Source organism: Prosopis cineraria, unplaced genomic scaffold (genome assembly GCF_029017545.1).
Source record: "Prosopis cineraria cultivar Desert tree isolate PC_DT_omini unplaced genomic scaffold, ASM2901754v1 PC2, whole genome shotgun sequence".
NCBI lineage: Eukaryota > Viridiplantae > Streptophyta > Magnoliopsida > Fabales > Fabaceae > Prosopis > Prosopis cineraria.
Genome location: NW_026555333.1, coordinates 43,712,842 through 43,731,866, shown reverse-complemented (window position 1 = coordinate 43,731,866; position 19,025 = coordinate 43,712,842). Strand labels below are relative to the sequence as shown.

Sequence of the window (19,025 nt, the reverse complement as noted above, 5' to 3'; positions counted from 1 at the left end):
ATCGTCGAAGAAGTTCTTTTCAGCTTCTGTTCCTGGATCTAGAATTGTTTCTCGAGCAACATCCCCCATTTCCAGACGGCCAAGTCCGCCTCGTTCAACTACTCCAACCCCAACACTAGGGGGACTTACTTCCCCAAAGATTGTGGTGGATGATGTTAAGAGGACAAATGATATCCTCAGTCAGGAGGTTGTTAATTAAGAGCGCAGGTAATTGTTTTAGTAATTCATTGACAGCATTCCCTTTCCTGCCTAAAATAATATTAGTATCGAATCTTTATATTTATGGGCTTACGAGTTCCACTCTCTCATATGGACTTAGTCATGATTTGACATTGGATATGTTTCTCATCAATGTAAATAGTGTCAGAAAAAAATTAACTGGTACCATGTGGAAGCGTAGGCAAGAATGGAGTTGTGTCAATTCCTTCCTTTTCACATGGATTGTTTTTAGTGAAATGTATTTTCTTTATTTTCCAAAGAAAGCACTACCTGTTTATGTTGTGACCTGTCATCTTAGATCATTTCTGTTAAAAGATACTCCCTTTGCACTACAATATAAGTTGCTTTCTAGAAGCATCCCTTGGTCCAAATATAGGGCATTTGATAAATGTTAAGATTTTTTTTTTCGCCACTTATACCTTTGCTCTTTTTTTTTTTAAAAAAATTCTGTCTTTAATGCTCTTGTATGAAGACTATGCATGCGTTACTAGAGAAAACTCAAGGGCTTAAATGGAAAGATGTGGACCTTTTTAGGACAATAAGGTTTCAACTAATTTTTTTCATAAAATGTGAATTAGTTAACACAACAAATTGTGGTCTGGAGGGAGTAAAAGATGGACAATCATCCAAAAAGGAAAGAGTATCTGGTTTTGTTAATGTTTTGGGGCTGTCAGATTCTGTGATGCAAGCTAAAAATTGTCATTCCAATATGCGAACAATGATGCCAGGAAAGGAGATTCTGTATTCCAATGTGCTCATATCTAAGCTAACCATTTCCATGTTTCGTAGCGTCCAACTAGATATACAAAATTAACAATGGGAATTTTGCTTTACCTTTTTGGTTTGGATGGTTCAATCAATTACTTTTAATAAGTTGCTCAACATTTAGTCTTTTAAGTATATAGTTTGACTGTTTGATGCATGTTTTCTGTGTGTTTGAGGGGATCCCCTCTTTTCTTTTTTGAATGCTTGATTACTTGATGGTGGTTGATTCACGTGGTTGTCTGGCATTTCTTTTAGGTGGAAAATCTGACTCGCCAAGCTCAACTTCAAGAAATTGAGCTAGAAAGACTACTAAACAGCTGAAAGAAGCTATAGCCATTGCTGGTGAAGAAACTGCTAAATGTAAGGCAGCAAAGGAAGTGATTAAGTCACTTACTGCTCAGGTAGATGGGTATTAGTAATGTAAAGTAGTGTGGTAGTATATAAATTTGTATCTAATTGATTCTGTTGCTATGATTGTTCTGATTGAAGTCAAAATTTTAAGTAGTTCAGCAGATTTTGTTCCACAGACCATAACACAACCCTAGCAGTAAAAGTTATTATTGCTAATTATAGTCTTGGAAAACACTCCAAACAATTTGACCTTCATTACAAACAATAGCTCATATTGATACACAAACACCAACTTGAGAGTCTACTTGTTTGTGTGGAATTTTTTATGTTATAGATTGTAACTTATCAGTTTTAAGAGTCTTGTAATTTTTTTATAGCAAATGATTGTATTGTAATTTGAAACCGTTATATTCTTATTCAAATATATTTGATTGAAGAAACATCTCATGATGACTCGGAGAAGCTAGCTATGTTTGTTTTATGTTTCAATCCATCGTCTCAAATATATTATTGGGAAGATGATAATGCACCTTGAGCATGTGTTTAATTTGTGTTTTAAGTTAGAGTACTCTGGAATAAGGACATTGTTTGGAAGAGTGGGTATTACGGTAGTATTTTATGTAGTTCTGAGACTCCAACTTCGTTTTTTAAGTATGAATTTGTTCAGAGCATTTACTTTGCCTCTTTGGCGAAGATAGCTTTCTTAAATAACTTAAATATATCCTGATCTGGTCATCTGGAGACTTTAGTGGTAACCATGTCTTTGTTCTGATGAAAATACTAATTGTTGTATTTTGAATAAAGTGCACTTCACAGGTTGAGAAATAATGTTTCATGAGCTGTGCAAGCAGATTTTGAATTTGTTTTTCAAGAAATAAATTGACAAGAGATCAGAGTTTATATTGGGCTTTGATTGAACAAGTCTAACTGATCCTATGTTTCTTTGTATATTACACTGAATAGTTGAAGGAAATGGCTGAGAGGCTACCTGTTGGAGCAGCAAGGAACGTCAAATCACCTTCTCTCGCTTCTTTTAGTTCCAGTCCTGGTTCCAATGAAGTCGGCAATGCTTCTGTTGAGCGATTGAATATCCAGGCTACTAATCTAGAACCGGACTTGACAGGATCAAACAATCAGTTACTGTCAAATGGATCAAGCACCATCAATAACCGCATTCAAGGTCACAATAAACAGAGCCAGTCGGATGCATCAAATAGAAATGGAAGCAGAACGAAGGAAGGTGAATCTCGTAATGAGAATGAATGGGTTGAGCAGGATGAACCTGGTGTATATATCACACTTACTTCCCTACCAGGAGGTGTAATAGATCTGAAGAAGAGTTCGTTTCAGGTATGGATTCCATTGTGGGGTAATGTTTCCATGTAAATTTGCAGGACTCAATCAGGAAATTGGTCATGTAAAATGTGGTCATGGTATTTATGCATACTAAAAAACGGTCCTTATTCAATTATCGCTTGATTTTAATATCAGTTGAGCCTCCATAAGGCAATTAAAAAAAAAAAAAATGGTGCCGTAACTTATTTAGGCTTTCTAGCATGGATGAGTGACTTGTATCATGTTGTGTATAACAAAGAAGCCTATTGCTCTGTATTTAATCTTTAGCATCAAGAAACTAATTTATGTAGCAGTTTAGCTGGAATATAGAGAGGAATGATTATCTCCGTTAGGAGTACCTGTACCAGGAGTGCTTGCTATGTTACTGACCCCCTCATCCTCACTTTTTGGCTTGTGTTTGATACAATGTCTCTTACATATTTTAACCTTTACACTGTTGAATGCAGTCGAAAGCGGTTTAGTGAAAAACAGGCAGAACAATGGTGGGCCGAGAATCGTGCACGTGTGTATGAACAATACAACGTGCGCATGGTTGACAAATCTGCCGTTGGTGTGGGGAGCGAGGATCTGGCTCATTGACATAACAGTCTGTATATGAGATTTTCTTTTCGACATTTTGGCTCTGATTTACAGGAAGATTGCACTGATCAAGTACATTCAGCTTCCATCTATTATAAGGCCTAGAAGGAAGCTAAGTTTGGCATGATAGGAAAGAATAGGGATTTGATTGTGATTCTGTAATTTCTCCCCCTTCTTTTCCCCTTTCTAAAATTGATTTCACTTTCCATTTTTTTCCCTATATGTACCTTGTGTGGGGGTTGAGGGATAGAAATGTAAATTCTTAGTAGGTTGCTGGCTCTTGTTGAAAGTAGCTGCAGTGTAAATTTCATAAGCAAATGCATTTGCTAATTCTTTCCCCCTTCTATACTGTTCATAAGTTCCCTCGGTCCTAGGAGGGGTTCTTTCTTGATTTAAACGTGGTTATGTGTGTGTTGGTTCCCCATAGCTCTTGCAATTAGTATTGTTTACCTGGGAGATAATTTGACACTTGCAGCTCTTGATGGAGAAATTGATGGTTGCGTGATTGATCTTGCAAGGTCCCTCATTTATAATATAGCAGAACGTAAAGGTAGTCCATACTCAATCCAAAGCATATCTTGGAACTTATAATTGAGTAATAATAAGAGGAGAAATTATAAGAGTGGGAAGCAAGAGACTGTGTAAGGGGGATTTGGATTCTATCAAGTGTTCCAAATTCTCCCTTCGAGTGAGTGCTTATTTTGTAGTCGTATGATTTTATCAATGGTTGAGAACTTATATTTGATCATAAATAAATGAAATGATGAGTTAAATGGTGTTGTGATGATGCAATATAACAATTTTTATTTTTCTGGCAATCGTATGAATGTCGGATTAAGATGATGTGGTGCATAATTCTTTCTTTGAATCACAGTATTAGTTATTGTTAACAAATTCATGCTACCATAAAAAAAATTTTAGGTGAAACCTTATATTTTTTTTAAAAAATTGTTTATATCTTTTCATTTATGCTTTTTAGTTACGTGCATAGTTTTTAAATATGGGTATTTAAAGATAATGAATAAAAAAATAAGAATGTAAATGGAAAATGAATATAAAATTTATCCCATATTTTATATTTTGGATTAAAGAATGCTTTTAAAAAGTGACTTATATTATGGTTAAAAAGTAGTATAGTAAAAAATAGAGTTGTGATTTGGTATTTTTTTTTTAATATCTAATTTTAATATCTTCAACAACTGTTTGGTTTAATTGGCAACCTGTGTAATACCATGTGAAATATTTATTGGGTAAGAGGATTTGAGACCCTCATTGAATGCAAGTTTATGAGAGTTTTTAAATCAACTGTAGCAGTAATCTCCAAGCATTCAACCAATACAAGCAAGCGTCACTGAAGATAAAGCAATAGACTTGAATAGAATAGAACATCATAGGATCATCATCCATCAAGGGGGGGAAATAAACTTCGTTAATTGAATTATTGAATGTTTTTGTGGGTATGGATGCTTCTGGATCTGAGTTTGTGGTTTGCTGCAGAAATGCAATTGAATCCATTGATCATTGGCACATTGTTTGAGAGGTTATTTTTTTTTTTTTTATCATAGTGAATTTTTAATAAGCCAATGCCCTCCTAGTGCAAATATTGCTCACTTTATCAAGCTGTTAAAATAAAAATTCCCTTCTAGTGAAACATCATAAACCTTGCTCACTATGTCAATTTGTTAGCTTGGCTGTTTCTATTATAAAAAAATTGGGAGAATTACATTGAAGTTTTACACAAAATAATTAATCTTGTAATAATTAATTATTTTGTGTGGGACTTGTATATGATTCTCTCAAAAAATCTAGTGAATCAAAAGGGATTAAGAATTGGCTAGAGACATATCCTTATTTAATTAGGAGTTAGCAGACTCTTATTTTGTGAATCACTTGTGTTGTTTGAATACTTTTGTTTTCTTTGGTAAAAATAAAAATAAAGTAAAATATGGAGGTGGGGATTCATGATGATAAAAAGAGTATAATATAAGATTTGATAATATAAAACTTGATAAAAATAAAACCTAATAAAACTTAATATTTTGTAATATTAAGCCAAAATATTAAATAAAATAATAAGATTGAATTATGCTCTATTCTGGCAAAAAAAAAAGAATTAAGATATATTGCAAAATATAATTAGGTAAAAAGAGAAATCAAACCAGAAGTTCTTATAAATGGATTCTAGGAGATTTCAAAAGAGTAAGGTGATGGAGATAAGAGCCTCCCCCCCCCCCCGGGTGATATACTCTTCCTTTAATTTAAACTGGAAATGCGAAAAGAATTTAATTTTAAATATAATTGAACTAAATATATTATCACCACTTCAATTGAATTTTGATAAGTAATTAAATTGAATGAATAAATCTATTTCTTAGTTAACGTATTTTGGGAGAAAACTGTTAATTATTTTTATAGTTCAAAAAATATAATTTTTCATGGTGTTTGATTGAAGTACTTTTACATAAGACATACATGGCTGACTGTAAAAGAAAAATAAAAGGATTAAAGCATAATTTTACTCTCAAATTAATCAGTTTATTTTTTTGATGTAATGTTTTTCTTCAATATTTACAAATAGCGTGGCGCCTCTATCATCAATAAAATTTAAGTTTGAATGTTAGTAATCTGAAAATTATACACCTAAAAAATAAAAAAAAAAATATAAAATTGCCACTTAAGAATGAATATGACAATGAGAATGAATAGGTATAATTTAATTATCGTAACATCTCTCAGCAAACTCCGTTGTCGTCCAGCGGTTAGGATATCTGGCTTTCACCCAGGAGACCCGGGTTCGATTCCCGGCAACGGGATTCTTTTTTTTTACCCAGTTTTGGAATTTTTGAATTTGTCAATATGGTATTCAGTTTCAATTAGGGCTTGGCCCTCTCTCTCTCTCCCCCACGTACTTCTTTGTTGGTTCAGTTTCCAAGAGGATTTCAAATTTTCAATTGTGTTCGTTCCAATTATCTTATGGCGAAGGATGGCTGCCTTGCTCGTGTCACCGCTGGCGTTGCTGTTGGTGGTGCGGTCGGCGGCGCTGTCGGTATTTCATTTTATTTCCTCTGCTTTGATTGCCTTCCTTCATTGGCTTCACCATTTTGTTCAACTTCTTTTTCGTCTCCTTTGATGCTTTATGGTTCATCTAGTTCTTCTGCTTCAACTTTTAATTGATTTGTATTTTTTTTTCTATTTTAAAAAATTAGTCAGCTGTATTGGAAAATCATTGCCTTTTCGTTTTGTTTTCTGTGATTGTTTTTGGGGTCATCGGGGATATGGCTAGCATGTTAATTTTCTTTTGTTGGTGTAAATTTCGAACTTAAATTGTTCGAATTAATCTACTAATTTGATGCTTAAATTGTTGTTTTTTTTTTTTGCAGAGTCATTCATCCTTATGATCCTGGAATTTTAAGGCTTTAGGCGTTTTTATTTATTTTATTTATTTGTTGTTTGTTTTATGGCTGTTATATGGTTGGACTAGATAGCTACTACTCAAAACTGACTGTTCCATTCTTGTTGATTTCTACCTAAGATGTGTTAGTTGTTGGAGTTTATTTTTGATTTTTTTTTTTAAAATTGTTTCATTCTGCTGACGGCCTGATGCTTCGCGCAGAATGCTTATGTTTAACAAAATTTACTGATTCTCTTTTCCGTTCAGAGCAATGTCCAATTGCATGTCTCAATGAAGTGTTAGCTCGTCTCTTTTTCCATATCCTCCTTCATTGGTAGGAGATCTTGCAATAGGAGAATCACATAGATTAGAAAAATTTCTTTGATTCAGGAAGTAGTCTTGTTCAGCATTTGGATTATAAACTCTACTGTCGAACATATAATTTTGAAATTCTTACTATTTTGTATTTCATCTGCTTGGAGTTGTGAAGAAATTACTTGATTTAGCACTTTTCTCCTTGCGCTGCTTACCATGCAGGACATTTATGTATAGTTAGACTACCCAAATAAACAAATTTCTGCCGAGATGGTTTCATCTTTCATGCCTCTATTCCCTATTACTTTATTATCACTTGTTTTGGTGCTCATTTGGTTGATCCAGGATCTACGATCTCAAGCCTTAGGGTTTGTTCAATATGAAAGCAATTATGTTGTCTTTCACAAGGATTTTATATAGGACATGCCCATTGTGATCTTTTGATTCTCTGTTCAATCTTTAATGTCGCAGTAATTAATCATATTAAGCTTCAAACCTGTTTGATTGATTAATAGCTTTCAAATATTATAATTATTCTTAATAGAAGTCGAGGGGACTGAGGGAGTGAGTGATTCCTCCCTCAGTGCTTTGCATCCTGTTTGGTACTTAGTACTGGATGTGCATGCGTTAACAGTAAATTTGGCCTCAGTTTTTAATCCAGTTGAGGCACACTTATTAGCTGTGAGTATGGATTTTTTGAATCTTGATCTCTAAACTTTGCATGAAGTTCGAGTACCTTTGGCTGGAATATTTCTTCAAACACTTGAGATTTCCAAATTGGTGGTCATGTAAAACTTTGCACTAACTACTAGAGACTTTGGAGTTGTCTAACTCATAAAAAGCTTTAAATCACATGCTGCCTAGCTATTACATCATCACATGCATTAACGGTTTTCATTAGGTATGTTTGACCTGTATTTTAAATTTTTACATACTTTAACTAAATTCTCTGCCATTTTTCAGGTGCTGTTTATGGGACATACGAGGCTATTAGGTATAAGGTATGCTATATGTTCGTACCCTAATAGTTTATGTGTGGTTTCCAGTTTTGTTTTCCTTATAGACAAGTTTTGTTCTTGTCGAGGTCAAGCTGAGTCTTTGCTGTTCCTTATTCCTTCAGTTAGATGGGGTCGGTTGTGGGTGAGTTCGTTCTGTTTTACAAGTTACACAGACCACTCTGTCTATGAATGCGTTTAGCTTAAATGTTTGATCAACTTGACCTTTGCTACTTAATAGAGCCCAACTATGAAAGCAAGCCTTTAGATATGTTTTTGTGTGTTAAGGCAAACTCAACTGAATCGATCCTCTATTTTGTAAAAGTGATAAAATCAGTTCAATTTGATTTTGGTCCAACTCAGACAGAACCGAAGATATAAAATACTCCTAATTGTCGAAGACCTGTAATTTATAGAAAATAATTGTTTTCTCATTGCAAGGCCAAAGCAGTAATGTCTCTATTTATGTCAATACCATCATGGTTGTTTACAATTGTATTTATTGAATCGCACTATATTGGGAGTCAAAAATCAATTCCTTATTTGAGGCTTGGTTTGGATGGAGAGAAAAGTGAGAAGATAACAGGAAGGAGAAATTTCCAAAAATGGTAAATTACTATTTTTGGGAGTTTTCTCTCATAGTTTTCCTTCCTCCCTATTTTTCTCCCAATCCAAATTAAGGGTTAGTGTTTTATTGGGCTGATTTTTTTTTAAAATTAAATAATGCGTGTTGCAGGTACCTGGAGTTTTGAAAATTAGGCATATTGGACAGACCACACTGGGAAGTGCTGCAGTTTTTGGTCTTTTCTTGGGTGCTGGTAGCTTGATACATTGTGGGAAGTCATACTGAATACTGAGGTCATGAATATTTCCCCGCTTCCCTATTGACAGAGGCTTGCTTATGAGCTCAAATCTGGCACCCATGGAAAGTCTTGGAAATTTGCTTGAGTTTTATGGAGCCTCCCATAAGGTTTAGTTACACCTTCTTGTTCATTATGATTTTTTTTAATTTTTTGTATTTATCCTTTGATGGTGCCCTTGAATTTTCTTTTCAAGAGCTTTCTATGTATTTTTGATCCAATACTCTTTCCTTTCATGGTGATACTGTAGTTCTTTGCAGAGCAAAAAGTAGTCTGTGGGTTGCACAGTGTATATGCCTCAACTCTGTTTTTGTTTGCATATATGGCAGAATGATGAAATGAATAATCCTGTAATGATAAATCCGGTTATTGTTGACTGCAAACGAGCTATATCATGTAAGTCTTTCTACTATCACACCTGTGAAATATAATAATTTATAAATTCTCAAAGATTGTACCAATTCTCTAATCATTTAAATGTATTTAAAATATGCAAAGGATCCAAGTATCATTTTTTACAATGATGGCTGCAATCTTAGCTACACAAGTGGCCAGGGAATGGAGAAGTAAAACTTATATGAGAATGAGAAATAAGGAACTCATAAAAAAGTTAATACTAAATTAGTATCTCATGATAACTTAACTCTTCAAATTCAGTACGCATTTTCTTGTATTTTACTATTGAAAATCTTTCGAAAATTCTGATTCAATATTGACCTTTTCATGCATGAAGTCTTTGTAGGTATGTAGCTTACGTGTGTGTGTGTCTACGAAGAAGCATAAAACATGACTATGTTCGCATCATTTCTCAATAACTTAAATGTAAATTTGATACAATCCATTGGCTATGAATTCATGGTATGTAATAATAAGAGTTAATCCAATTAGTAAAATTTAATCCAAAGTTTACAAGATCAAATGTTCAAATCCTGTTATTATAATATAAGTTATGCTATGTTTGACATCTACAATAAACTAATAATTGACAAGGTCGAAATGGAAATAGAAAAAGAATCAAGAATAAAGTGCATTTGATGTTCAAGACTATTACCAGAGAATCTAATTCAACCAATTTTGCTTGAATACAATTTCATCATATTAATTGACGATGGAATTTGGGGGGGGAGTTCCATAATCAGATATTTCGCCTGACATCTTTGTTTATATTTGTTTGTTAATTTACATTATAATTAACCCCCGTTGGTCTATCATTTCATAAATAATAATGTAAAATTTATTCTTATTATATGCTCTTATACTTTCTTTGATTTTTATTATAAAACATTTTTAAAAGAAATAAAAAGTTTTTATTATTAGGTCACTTGACATGGTATTAATTAAGTTTTTCCAATATTACTTATATTTAAAGTTTTTTTTTTCATTTTCAAACATCTTTTTTATTTCATAAAATAGTTAGTGTTGCTTTCTAGCTAGTATGCACGGATGGACTAGAGATCTTTACCTATTTGACCTTACAAGAAATGGCTCAATATCAAGTCAAATCAAGAACCAAGCAAGATGTCAACAGACTCTCTCCTCTGTGAGAGCTCGTTTTGTTTTCTTCTTCTTCTTTCTTCTTTGATTCTCTGGTGATTGATGGTTACGTTAGAGTGAATTGTGTCCTTAATTCTGTGATGAAATTCTAGTGATTGCTCTTAGAGGTTATGTGTGCGCTTGTGATGGCTTTGGGGTCGGGATCTGTTGAAGACTCTGAGAAACCGTTGATTTGGAAAGATGAGGAGATTAAGAGTATTCTGGTAGGAAAGGTTCTCTGTGCTAAGGAGGTCAATCATCCTACGATGGAAAGGATGATTAGAAAGGCCTGGAATCTGGATGAAGGCCCAAATATTATTGAAGTTTTGGATAATGTTTCAATCTTTAAATTTGCTGATTTTAATGAACATAGCAGGATTTTAAGAGGTAGACTATGGTCTATGAATGGTCATCTTCTTAATTTGCAGGAGCGAGAGAAGTATAAGTCGGTGGAGGATTTTTTTTAGTAGGGCACTATTTTGGATACAGCTTCATAATGTGCCTTTAGAAGCTACGAATATGGAGAATGCAATTATGATTGGTAATCGTATTGGTGAGGTGGTGATGGTTGAGGATCCGATATGTAATAAAAGAATGTTAAGAAGTTATTTGCGTGTTTTGTGTGGTTGTGGATAGAGGAGACTGCTCATCTTGAGGTTTTGGATTTTGAAACCTAATAATGATAAGGTTTGGATGTCGGTGATGTATGAGAAGTTGACTAACTTTTGTTTCAAGTGCGGGAAGCTTGGACATAAGCCAAGAATTTGTGGTTCTATGAGGTTGATGTCAGTGGTGAATCCTCTAGAATCTCGTTATGGTGCTTAGATGTCCACTAATCAAGTGAGGAATTAGGAAGAAGCTCTGGTATTAGTTCGGAAGGACTGGGCTGAGAGAGTAGATATTGAGAGGAGATGAAATGAGATGCAGCATAAGAAGATTATGATCAATGTACTGTTAGTGCATATAATGATAATGACTTGTTTATTATCAAATCTTCTAGAGCAAAATACTTTGGGAAGGAAAATATTATCAAAACATAGAGGATTGGAGAGAAGGGAAAAGGATAGCGGAGGAAGATTGGAACATTTATGAGAAGGCTGTTAAAGATGAGGTCAATATACTGTGGATATTTTAAGTACTGGGCTTAGCAAAGAGAGGATCATGTTGTTGCAAGATTTGCATGTTAGGCCTGAGGTTTTACATACTGGGGATAGTAAAGTTTGTGAGCCGCTTGTGAAATAGATGAGGTGGTTGGTAACAATAATTTGAGTTGTATGTTATTTTGCCTTTTGTGAAACAGAAAGTGCAAGCAATGGTGTCACAATTGGATAATTGGGGCCTGAAAAGGGGTGCTGAGGTTGAGATTGGGCTCGTTACTATCAAGAGAAGGAAAGTATCTGTAGAGCAAATTAGTCACAGTGCTTTATGATAGTCTTTGCTGAGAACTTGAGACAAGTAAAAAGTAGATTAAGGCATGGTTCTGGTATAAGGCATAGATCATCAGGATCAAGAAAAACTAAGGTTTTGAACAAAGTCTGGGATGGGGAGGATGCATTTATGGTTAGTGATAAATCATGTGAGACCTTAGGTTTCACTTTTAAGCCTCACGAAGATGGTAAAGTGGGTTCTATTTTTGTTGAGGGTGTTGGTGGCTAGCCTCAACAGCCACCAAGGAGCCATGAAACTTATTTCTTAGAACTATTAGGGTCTGGGGAGAGCCTTAGCGGTTAGAAATTAAGAGATTTAGTGAGATAGAATAATCCCTCTATTATCTTCTTAATGAAGACCAAGATATACAGTAGGAAAGCTATTCATATTCAGAGGGGTTGTGGTATGATGAATGAGATTTATATTGAGCCTGATGGTTTATCTAGTGGTCTAGGGGTATGGGTGAATGATGATATTGATTGTCTGTGCGAATGTCTACTAAGAACTTGGTGCATGTTGAGGTAATCTCTAGTTTTGTTCCTTCACCTTATTTTTATTACGTTTATATATGGCCCTCCTTGTAAGAAGAAGGATTGATTGTTTGGAATAGATTAAGGAGACTTGCACATGGTGTGAGGGGGGAGTGGTTGGTAGTTGGTGATTTCAATGATTTAGCTTCTCAATTTGAGAAGGAGGGAGGTAGGCTATAATCTATAAGGAAGATTTTAAATTTTCAGCGTTGATTTCTAACTGTGGTTTGATGGATCTGGAGTTTCAAGGTTCTAGATTTACATGGTGTAATAATAGAGATGAGGATGCTGTTATAAGGGAGAGGATTGATAAAGCAATGGGGAATGTGGAGTTTAGGGAGACTTTTGAGAAGGCAATGGTGTTTCATACTGAACCAATTGGTTTAGATCATCATGCTCTTGTTATTGATTGTTGTTTTAATGAGCATAAGATACCAAAGGTCTTCAGATTTGAGCTGAATTGGATTTTACATGCTGATTTTTTAGCCATAGTTAGGTTGGGGGGAATAAGGTGGATGGTGTTGTTGATTCGAATGTAGTGGATTTTGTTAGAAGATGGATGTGTGTAGGCTAATTCTGACTCAATAGATTAAGAGAGTGTTTCCTAATAATAGGAAACTTATTGAACAATTAAGGAAGAGTTTGACTGAGTGTAAAGAAGGGGTCTTAACTGATACAAAGATTAGAAGAATAAGGAGTTGACAAGGAGTATTGAGGAGGTTTGGGATAAGGAAGAGAGATTTTGGTGGCAAAGGTTAAGGGTATAATGGCTTAAGTTTGGAGATAGAAATACTAAATTTTTTCACAACACTATCATCTGTAGAAGGCAAAGGAATAAAGTTTTGAGATTATTGAATAAAAATGGGGTTTGGTTGGAGAATCAAAGTGATATTGGTAAGGAGTTTAGTGAGTTTTATAGGGACTTGTTTGCTGCAACTAAGTTGAAAGGGGTTGACATTATTCTGTAGTATGTTAATAAGGTTGTTTCTGATGATGACAATGCCTTATTATCCAAACCTATTACTTATGTAGAGATTGAAGAAGCTTTTTTTCATATTGGTATGGATAAGGCTTAAGGCCTGATGGTTATTTTGCTGCATTCTATCAACATTCATGGTTTGGGATTAAGACTGAGGTTTGTAATATGGTTTTGGAGTTTTTTGGTAGCTGCTGTGAGATTTATGAACTTAATAAAACGAATATTATATTGATTCCTAAAGTTGAGAAGCCTGAAGGAGTTAAACATTTTAGACCTATTGATCTTTGTAATATGTCATACAAGATCATGACTAATAGGATGAAATTATTGATAGACACAATTATTTCTCCTAGTTAAGGGCTTTTATTACAAGAAGACAGATACAGGATAATGTAATCATTACTCATGAGGTGTTTTACTATTTAAAATGTAAAAAAAGGGTAATAAGTAGGAGTGTGCTATGAAGGTTGATGTGAATAAGGTGTATGATAGAGTTGAATAGGGCTTCCTTAGGGTGGTGATGCTAAAAATAGGGTTTTGTGCTGAATAGGTAATTTAGGTAATGAAATGTATTTCTTTAATGGCTTTTAATCTACAGGTTGTTGGTAGGACTATGGATTCTTTTATGCTAGAGAGGGGTTTAAGGCAAGGACCCTTTATCTCCTTATCTCTTTATTATTGTTATTGAAGTTTTTTTTCCTTATGATTCATCATCATGTGAATTGTAAGGAGTTGAAGGGTATTAAGATTGCTAAAAGGGTCCCAGTGTTATCCCATTGTTTTTTTGTGGATGATGCGTTATTTTTTATCCAAGCAAATAAGGATGATTGTATGTTTGAAGAAGATTTTTGTGCAACTTCTGGTCAGAGAATTATTTTGATAAGTCAAGTCTTTATTTCTCTACTAATTCTCCTCAGGAAATACGAGATGAGATTGCTGATTGTATGGGGATTAATGCCTTTGAACAACCTGGGAAGTATCTTGGTCTTCCTGTGATTTGGGGTCATTCAAGATCTGCTGCATTAGCATATGTGAAGGATAAAATTGGCTAGAAATTATAGGGTGGAGACAAAGACTTCTTACTTTTATTGGGCATGAGATTTTAATCAAGGCAGTAGCAAATTCCATTCCAACATACCCTATGACTTGTTTTTTAATTTCCTCTTAAAGCTGTAAAGAAATTGATAGTTTGATTTCTCAATTTTAGTAGGGTCAGAGTAAAGATGGAGGGGGCATTCATTAGAAGAGTTGGAAGCATATGTCTAAGTCAAAGGCTAATGGTTAAATGGGCTTCCGAAATCTTCATCAGTTTAATAGAGCTCTCATTGTGAAAACTACTTGGCAGTTGCTTCAAAGGCCTTAAGATTTATGGTGCAGGATGTTGAAAGATAGGTATTTTTCTAATACTAGCTTTTTAAATGCTTTTAAGGGCTGAAAAAACCCTCCTGGGTATGGGTTAACATATTGGAAGGTAGGAGCTTATTACTAGAAGAGTTGTGGTGGTATTGTTAGGAATGGTTATGAGTTTAGAATTTGGGGTGATTGTTATGTTCCAGGGTTGGAGGGGAATAGGTTGCATTATTTTACTGATAATGATGTTGAGAGGAAGAGGAGGGTTGTGGAGTTGATTCTGGATGGTAGTTGGGATTTAAGCAGTATTAATGATAAGATTTCCAATGAGGAAAGGGAGTTGATTTTGAAAATTCCCATTCCACAAAGATTTGTGAAGGATAAATGGCTTTGGTTGGGTTGTAAGGGGTAGTAGTTATACTGTTAAGTCTAAGTATATAATGGCTAAAATGGATATGCCAAAGGAACCAAGTAAAGATCAAAGCACTTCTAGCAGATAAATAAAGCATTGTGGAAAATATTTGGAAGATTTGTTATTCCTCCTAAAGTGCAGCATTTTTATGAAAGATTTTAGTGAGGGCAGTAAGCTACGAAGGAGGTTTTGTTTTAAAAAGTGTGCGAGGGATCCTTTATGTCTTATCTGTGGTGAGGATGTAGAATCTATTGAGCATCTTCTTTTTTTTTGTGCCTAGGCTCAAAGGTGCTGGTTTGGTTGTGTCTTAGGGATTCAATTCAATGGTGAAGGTATCTTTAGTGTGGATGATTGGTTTTTCTTCGATGATTGTGGCTGGGAAACTTTTGGATGAATATGGTAAGTCTATTTTAGTCACTATGTGTTGGTGGATTTAGAAGAGTAGATGCAATTCAGTTTTTAGAAGGAGGTGCTAAATGCTAATAAAGTAGTGAAACTTGTTAGATTGCAAGTGGATGAGTTTTGGAGTTCGAAGGCTATTTCTAACCCCATTAAATGTAAGTTTTTTCCTAAATCAATTGTTAGGCAGGATAAGTAGGTGCCTCTTGGTGAGGGTTCTGTAAAAATTAATGTTGATGGTTCCTTTAAAGCCAAAAAAGTTTTTGCAGGTATTGGTTTTTTGTGCAGAGGTAGCAGAGGTGAATTTTTAAGGGCTTTAAGGGGGAAGGTTGTTGCAGATACCCCATTTATGGCAGAATGTTTGGCTTTAAAATTTGCTATGCTGGAAAGGCACATCAATTTTTAAATTTTCATGTAGTTTTTGAAACTGATTGTGAAAGCTTGCTGACAAAGTTGATTGGTGGGTCATCTGGAGGTTATGAGTGGCATAGTACAGACTTGTCGTAGGAGCTTCTTGAGTTGAAAAACTCTTTGACTAATGTTTCTTTTACTTTAGTTGCACGCCAGGATAATAGAGCTGCTAACTGTATAGCAGCTAGTGTAGAAAAGGGAATGTTTCAGCCTATTTGGTTGATGAATGCTCCATCCTCTTTGGATCTTTTGCTGAATGAGGAAGCTGTGTGATAGCAAGTCCTCTAATTTTGTCTTTTCTTCTAGCGTAGATTGTAGAAATTTTGGTTTTAGTGATGTTTCTTGTTTGGATAAGGATGGTATTGGTTAATTTTCTTGGCTAATACTATTTGTGTGTTGTTCTGTTTGTTTTTTCTTGGTTTTGTTGTGTTTTTCTTTTTTGTGAGTTGTGTATTAGTTTGTATCTAGGTTTTTTTTTGAGTGTTTTCATTGGCTTTGGCTATTGGTGTTTGTAATTGCTTTTTTGGTGATTAATAAAATTTGTTTTTTGGCAAAAAAAAAAAAGAACCAAGCAAGATTAATAATATATAATTATTAATTGAAACAGATCTAGTTTAATACCAACATTTGAAAGTAATAATTGCTACAAAACAATAATAAATTGTTCTTCCTCATAAAATAATAACTAGAGATAAACTATATTAATGCTTCCTTCAATATCCCAGAAAGTGACCAACAATGGCTAAAAATATTCAATTGCTTTCTTCATTCTTGCTCTCATACCTTGCAACGCCACAATTGATAATGTTGATCATAGGAAAACATTTATCATCTACATGGGCTAAATCATATTTAAGCCTATAATTTCAGTCAGTGGAATAAGGATGGATAGAGTAATAAGGAAGATTTTTGGTACTTCATATTGAATGTTATGAGCTATATTGTATGAAATTTTTATGTTCTACTTGAATGATTCTTATGAACTCACTTATATGTTGGTTGTATAATTGTGTAGTTGTGTAGTTTGTACATGTATGGTTAAGCTTTGGGTTACTGAGATATTAGTGCTCACCCTTTCTTTAACATCTTTCAAGAGAAAGCCTAAGTAAAAATTAAGGGAAGGCACCGGAGGAATGAGCCTTTAGCTCTTGCACCTCACTGGACATGCGGGATTATATTTACTTTTCGTCATGACTATAAGACCTTTTGTCATTTTTAGACCATATTTCTTTCATTCTATTTGCTTTTAGTTATTGGATAGTAGCCCACTATAAATTGGCTTAGATTAAGATTTCTAGAATTTAGTTATATGTTAAATTATGATGTCACAAAAAAATATGCTTTGAATTAAATAAAGTGGGTGTAGCCTTTGTTCTTTGATAATTGTTTGCTAAGTGTCTAGATAGTAGGATAGGGTGTTATATTTTTAGTATCAGAGCCCAATTGTTCTGTGGCCATTTCGTTTTTGACTTTTCTTTTGTACTTAGAAGTCATGGCAAGTAAATATTAGCATGTGTACTTTCTTTTTATTTGAGTGTAGATTTAAATAAAATTGTACTTTCTAACTCAAATATTCTTCAAGTATTTATATAGGAGTAAAGAATCATGGTGAATCATAGAGCTAGCTCAAATCTACCTCCACCTCCACCTCCCCAAGATCAACCTCCACATGAAAACAATGATGCTATCTTAAGAGAGTTAAGAGATCTAGTCAAGAACATAGGTCAAAAAGTGAATAGATGTAAGGAGGAGATAGCTGTAATGAGAGGACAAGGCAAGAACCACATCAGAGAGAATAGCCCTATCAATGAGGAGGCCAGTGATCATTATTCAAATGATGGCAATAAAATAAATGAATTGAGTAGTAATACGGGAGTACGCCCTCTACCTCAACTGACCAGTATCACACAAGTTTGGGAAATCTTTTAAAAATTTAACCCTTATATATTTAAAAGTAAAATGAATGCAATTGAAGCAGAGGAATAGGTGAAGCAACTAAAAAAGATTTTCAGGGTTATGGAATGCACCTTGCCGTAAAAGGTGTGAATTGCTGAACAACTGTTATAGAAAGCAGCCTAGCAATGGTAGGATAGCACCAAACCTAATAATGATGCTGACATTACTTGGGAGGAGTTCAAGAGAAAGTTTTTGTAATATTACTATTCTACTTCTCTTAGAGCAGATCAAGAAGCAGAGTTCCATGTTTTTAAATAAGGAAATTTACACACGAGGAGGAATTCATAACTTATTTTTTTGGAGTTGTCCAAGTACAATACCTATCTCCAAAAGCACTATGATCCTAAATGGAAAGCAGAGTGATTGTTAGAAAAGGTCAGGCTAGACTTAAGAACAACATTAGCACTGTTGCTCACCACAAGTGCACGGATCGTAGCAAGTAACATAATAAAAGTAAAGTATCATTCCCTCAAGGATTTGTTCAAAAACAATGATCAAGCAAAAGACTAAGTAAATTCGATTAAGTTGAGCTACGCAACGTTAGGTGAAAATGATTTTGTAAATGTAACTAACACTAGAAAATAAAGAAAGTGAGCGATTCACAAACTTCCAACACAAATTGAGACCTAGGATTAATTGTCCTCCTTGCATTTCATAACACCAAAATTACCTCCTCTCATAAATGCTTTTAATAAAAATAAGTGCTAACCTAGGGTTCTAAAAATAATTGGACAAGCTCTCTCAAGTCATGAATAAGTGTTTAGTTAAATTAATTGCCCAATCTCTTGTTACAATTAATAAAACTCAATTTTAAACACTAACCCTAATGTGGCTATGTAGGGCTAGTAAGTATATCTCTATCTTACTAGCAAAACCATCCATTCAAAATGCAAATATCAAGTTCTTACACAATTTTACCCAAGTTCTACACTCAACCTAGCCCTCTCAAGCATCAATTAAGTGAACCCAACATCTAAATGGTGGCCAATCAAGTAGAAGCATTAAGGAAAGAGTAAAATAAACACATATATATCATTAATCATAAAAAAGAGGAGAAATATAGTGTTAATCCATATAAGGGTTCCAAATAATCCTAGAACAAAGGGTTTAGCTACTCATAATCATCCACAAGTTACAAATATACAAAACAAGTAGATCCATTTCAGATTACAAGAGAGAAAAGGGAAGAGGAATAG

General features: G+C 34.2%; 1 protein-coding gene, 1 non-coding gene and 1 pseudogene across 4 annotated transcripts; all 3 read left to right on the top strand.

Moving 5' to 3' along the window:
- Positions 1-937: 937 nt before the first annotated feature.
- Positions 938-3,614, top strand: LOC129302796 (PH, RCC1 and FYVE domains-containing protein 1-like; annotated as a pseudogene).
- Positions 3,615-6,011: 2,397 nt separating this feature from the next.
- TRNAE-UUC (transfer RNA glutamic acid (anticodon UUC)) lies at positions 6,012-6,083 on the top strand. The gene has a single exon. It is a non-coding gene; the product is annotated as a tRNA-Glu (tRNA).
- Positions 6,084-6,127: 44 nt separating this feature from the next.
- Positions 6,128-9,192, top strand: LOC129304065 (uncharacterized). 3 transcript variants are annotated; one of them, XR_008591589.1, is made up of 4 exons: positions 6,128-6,316; positions 7,940-7,977; positions 8,708-8,941; positions 9,161-9,192. XR_008591589.1 is itself a non-coding variant. In XM_054943697.1 (3 exons), the coding sequence occupies exons 1-3, from the start codon at positions 6,244-6,246 to the stop codon at positions 8,819-8,821; spliced, it is 225 nt and encodes a 74-aa protein (XP_054799672.1). In that variant the 5' UTR covers positions 6,128-6,243; the 3' UTR covers positions 8,822-9,192. The 3 variants fall into 3 exon arrangements, 1 of the variants encoding a protein (XP_054799672.1); XR_008591588.1 differs by having other exon boundaries at positions 9,082-9,192; XM_054943697.1 differs by having other exon boundaries at positions 8,708-9,192.
- The last annotated feature ends 9,833 nt before the right edge of the window (positions 9,193-19,025 follow it).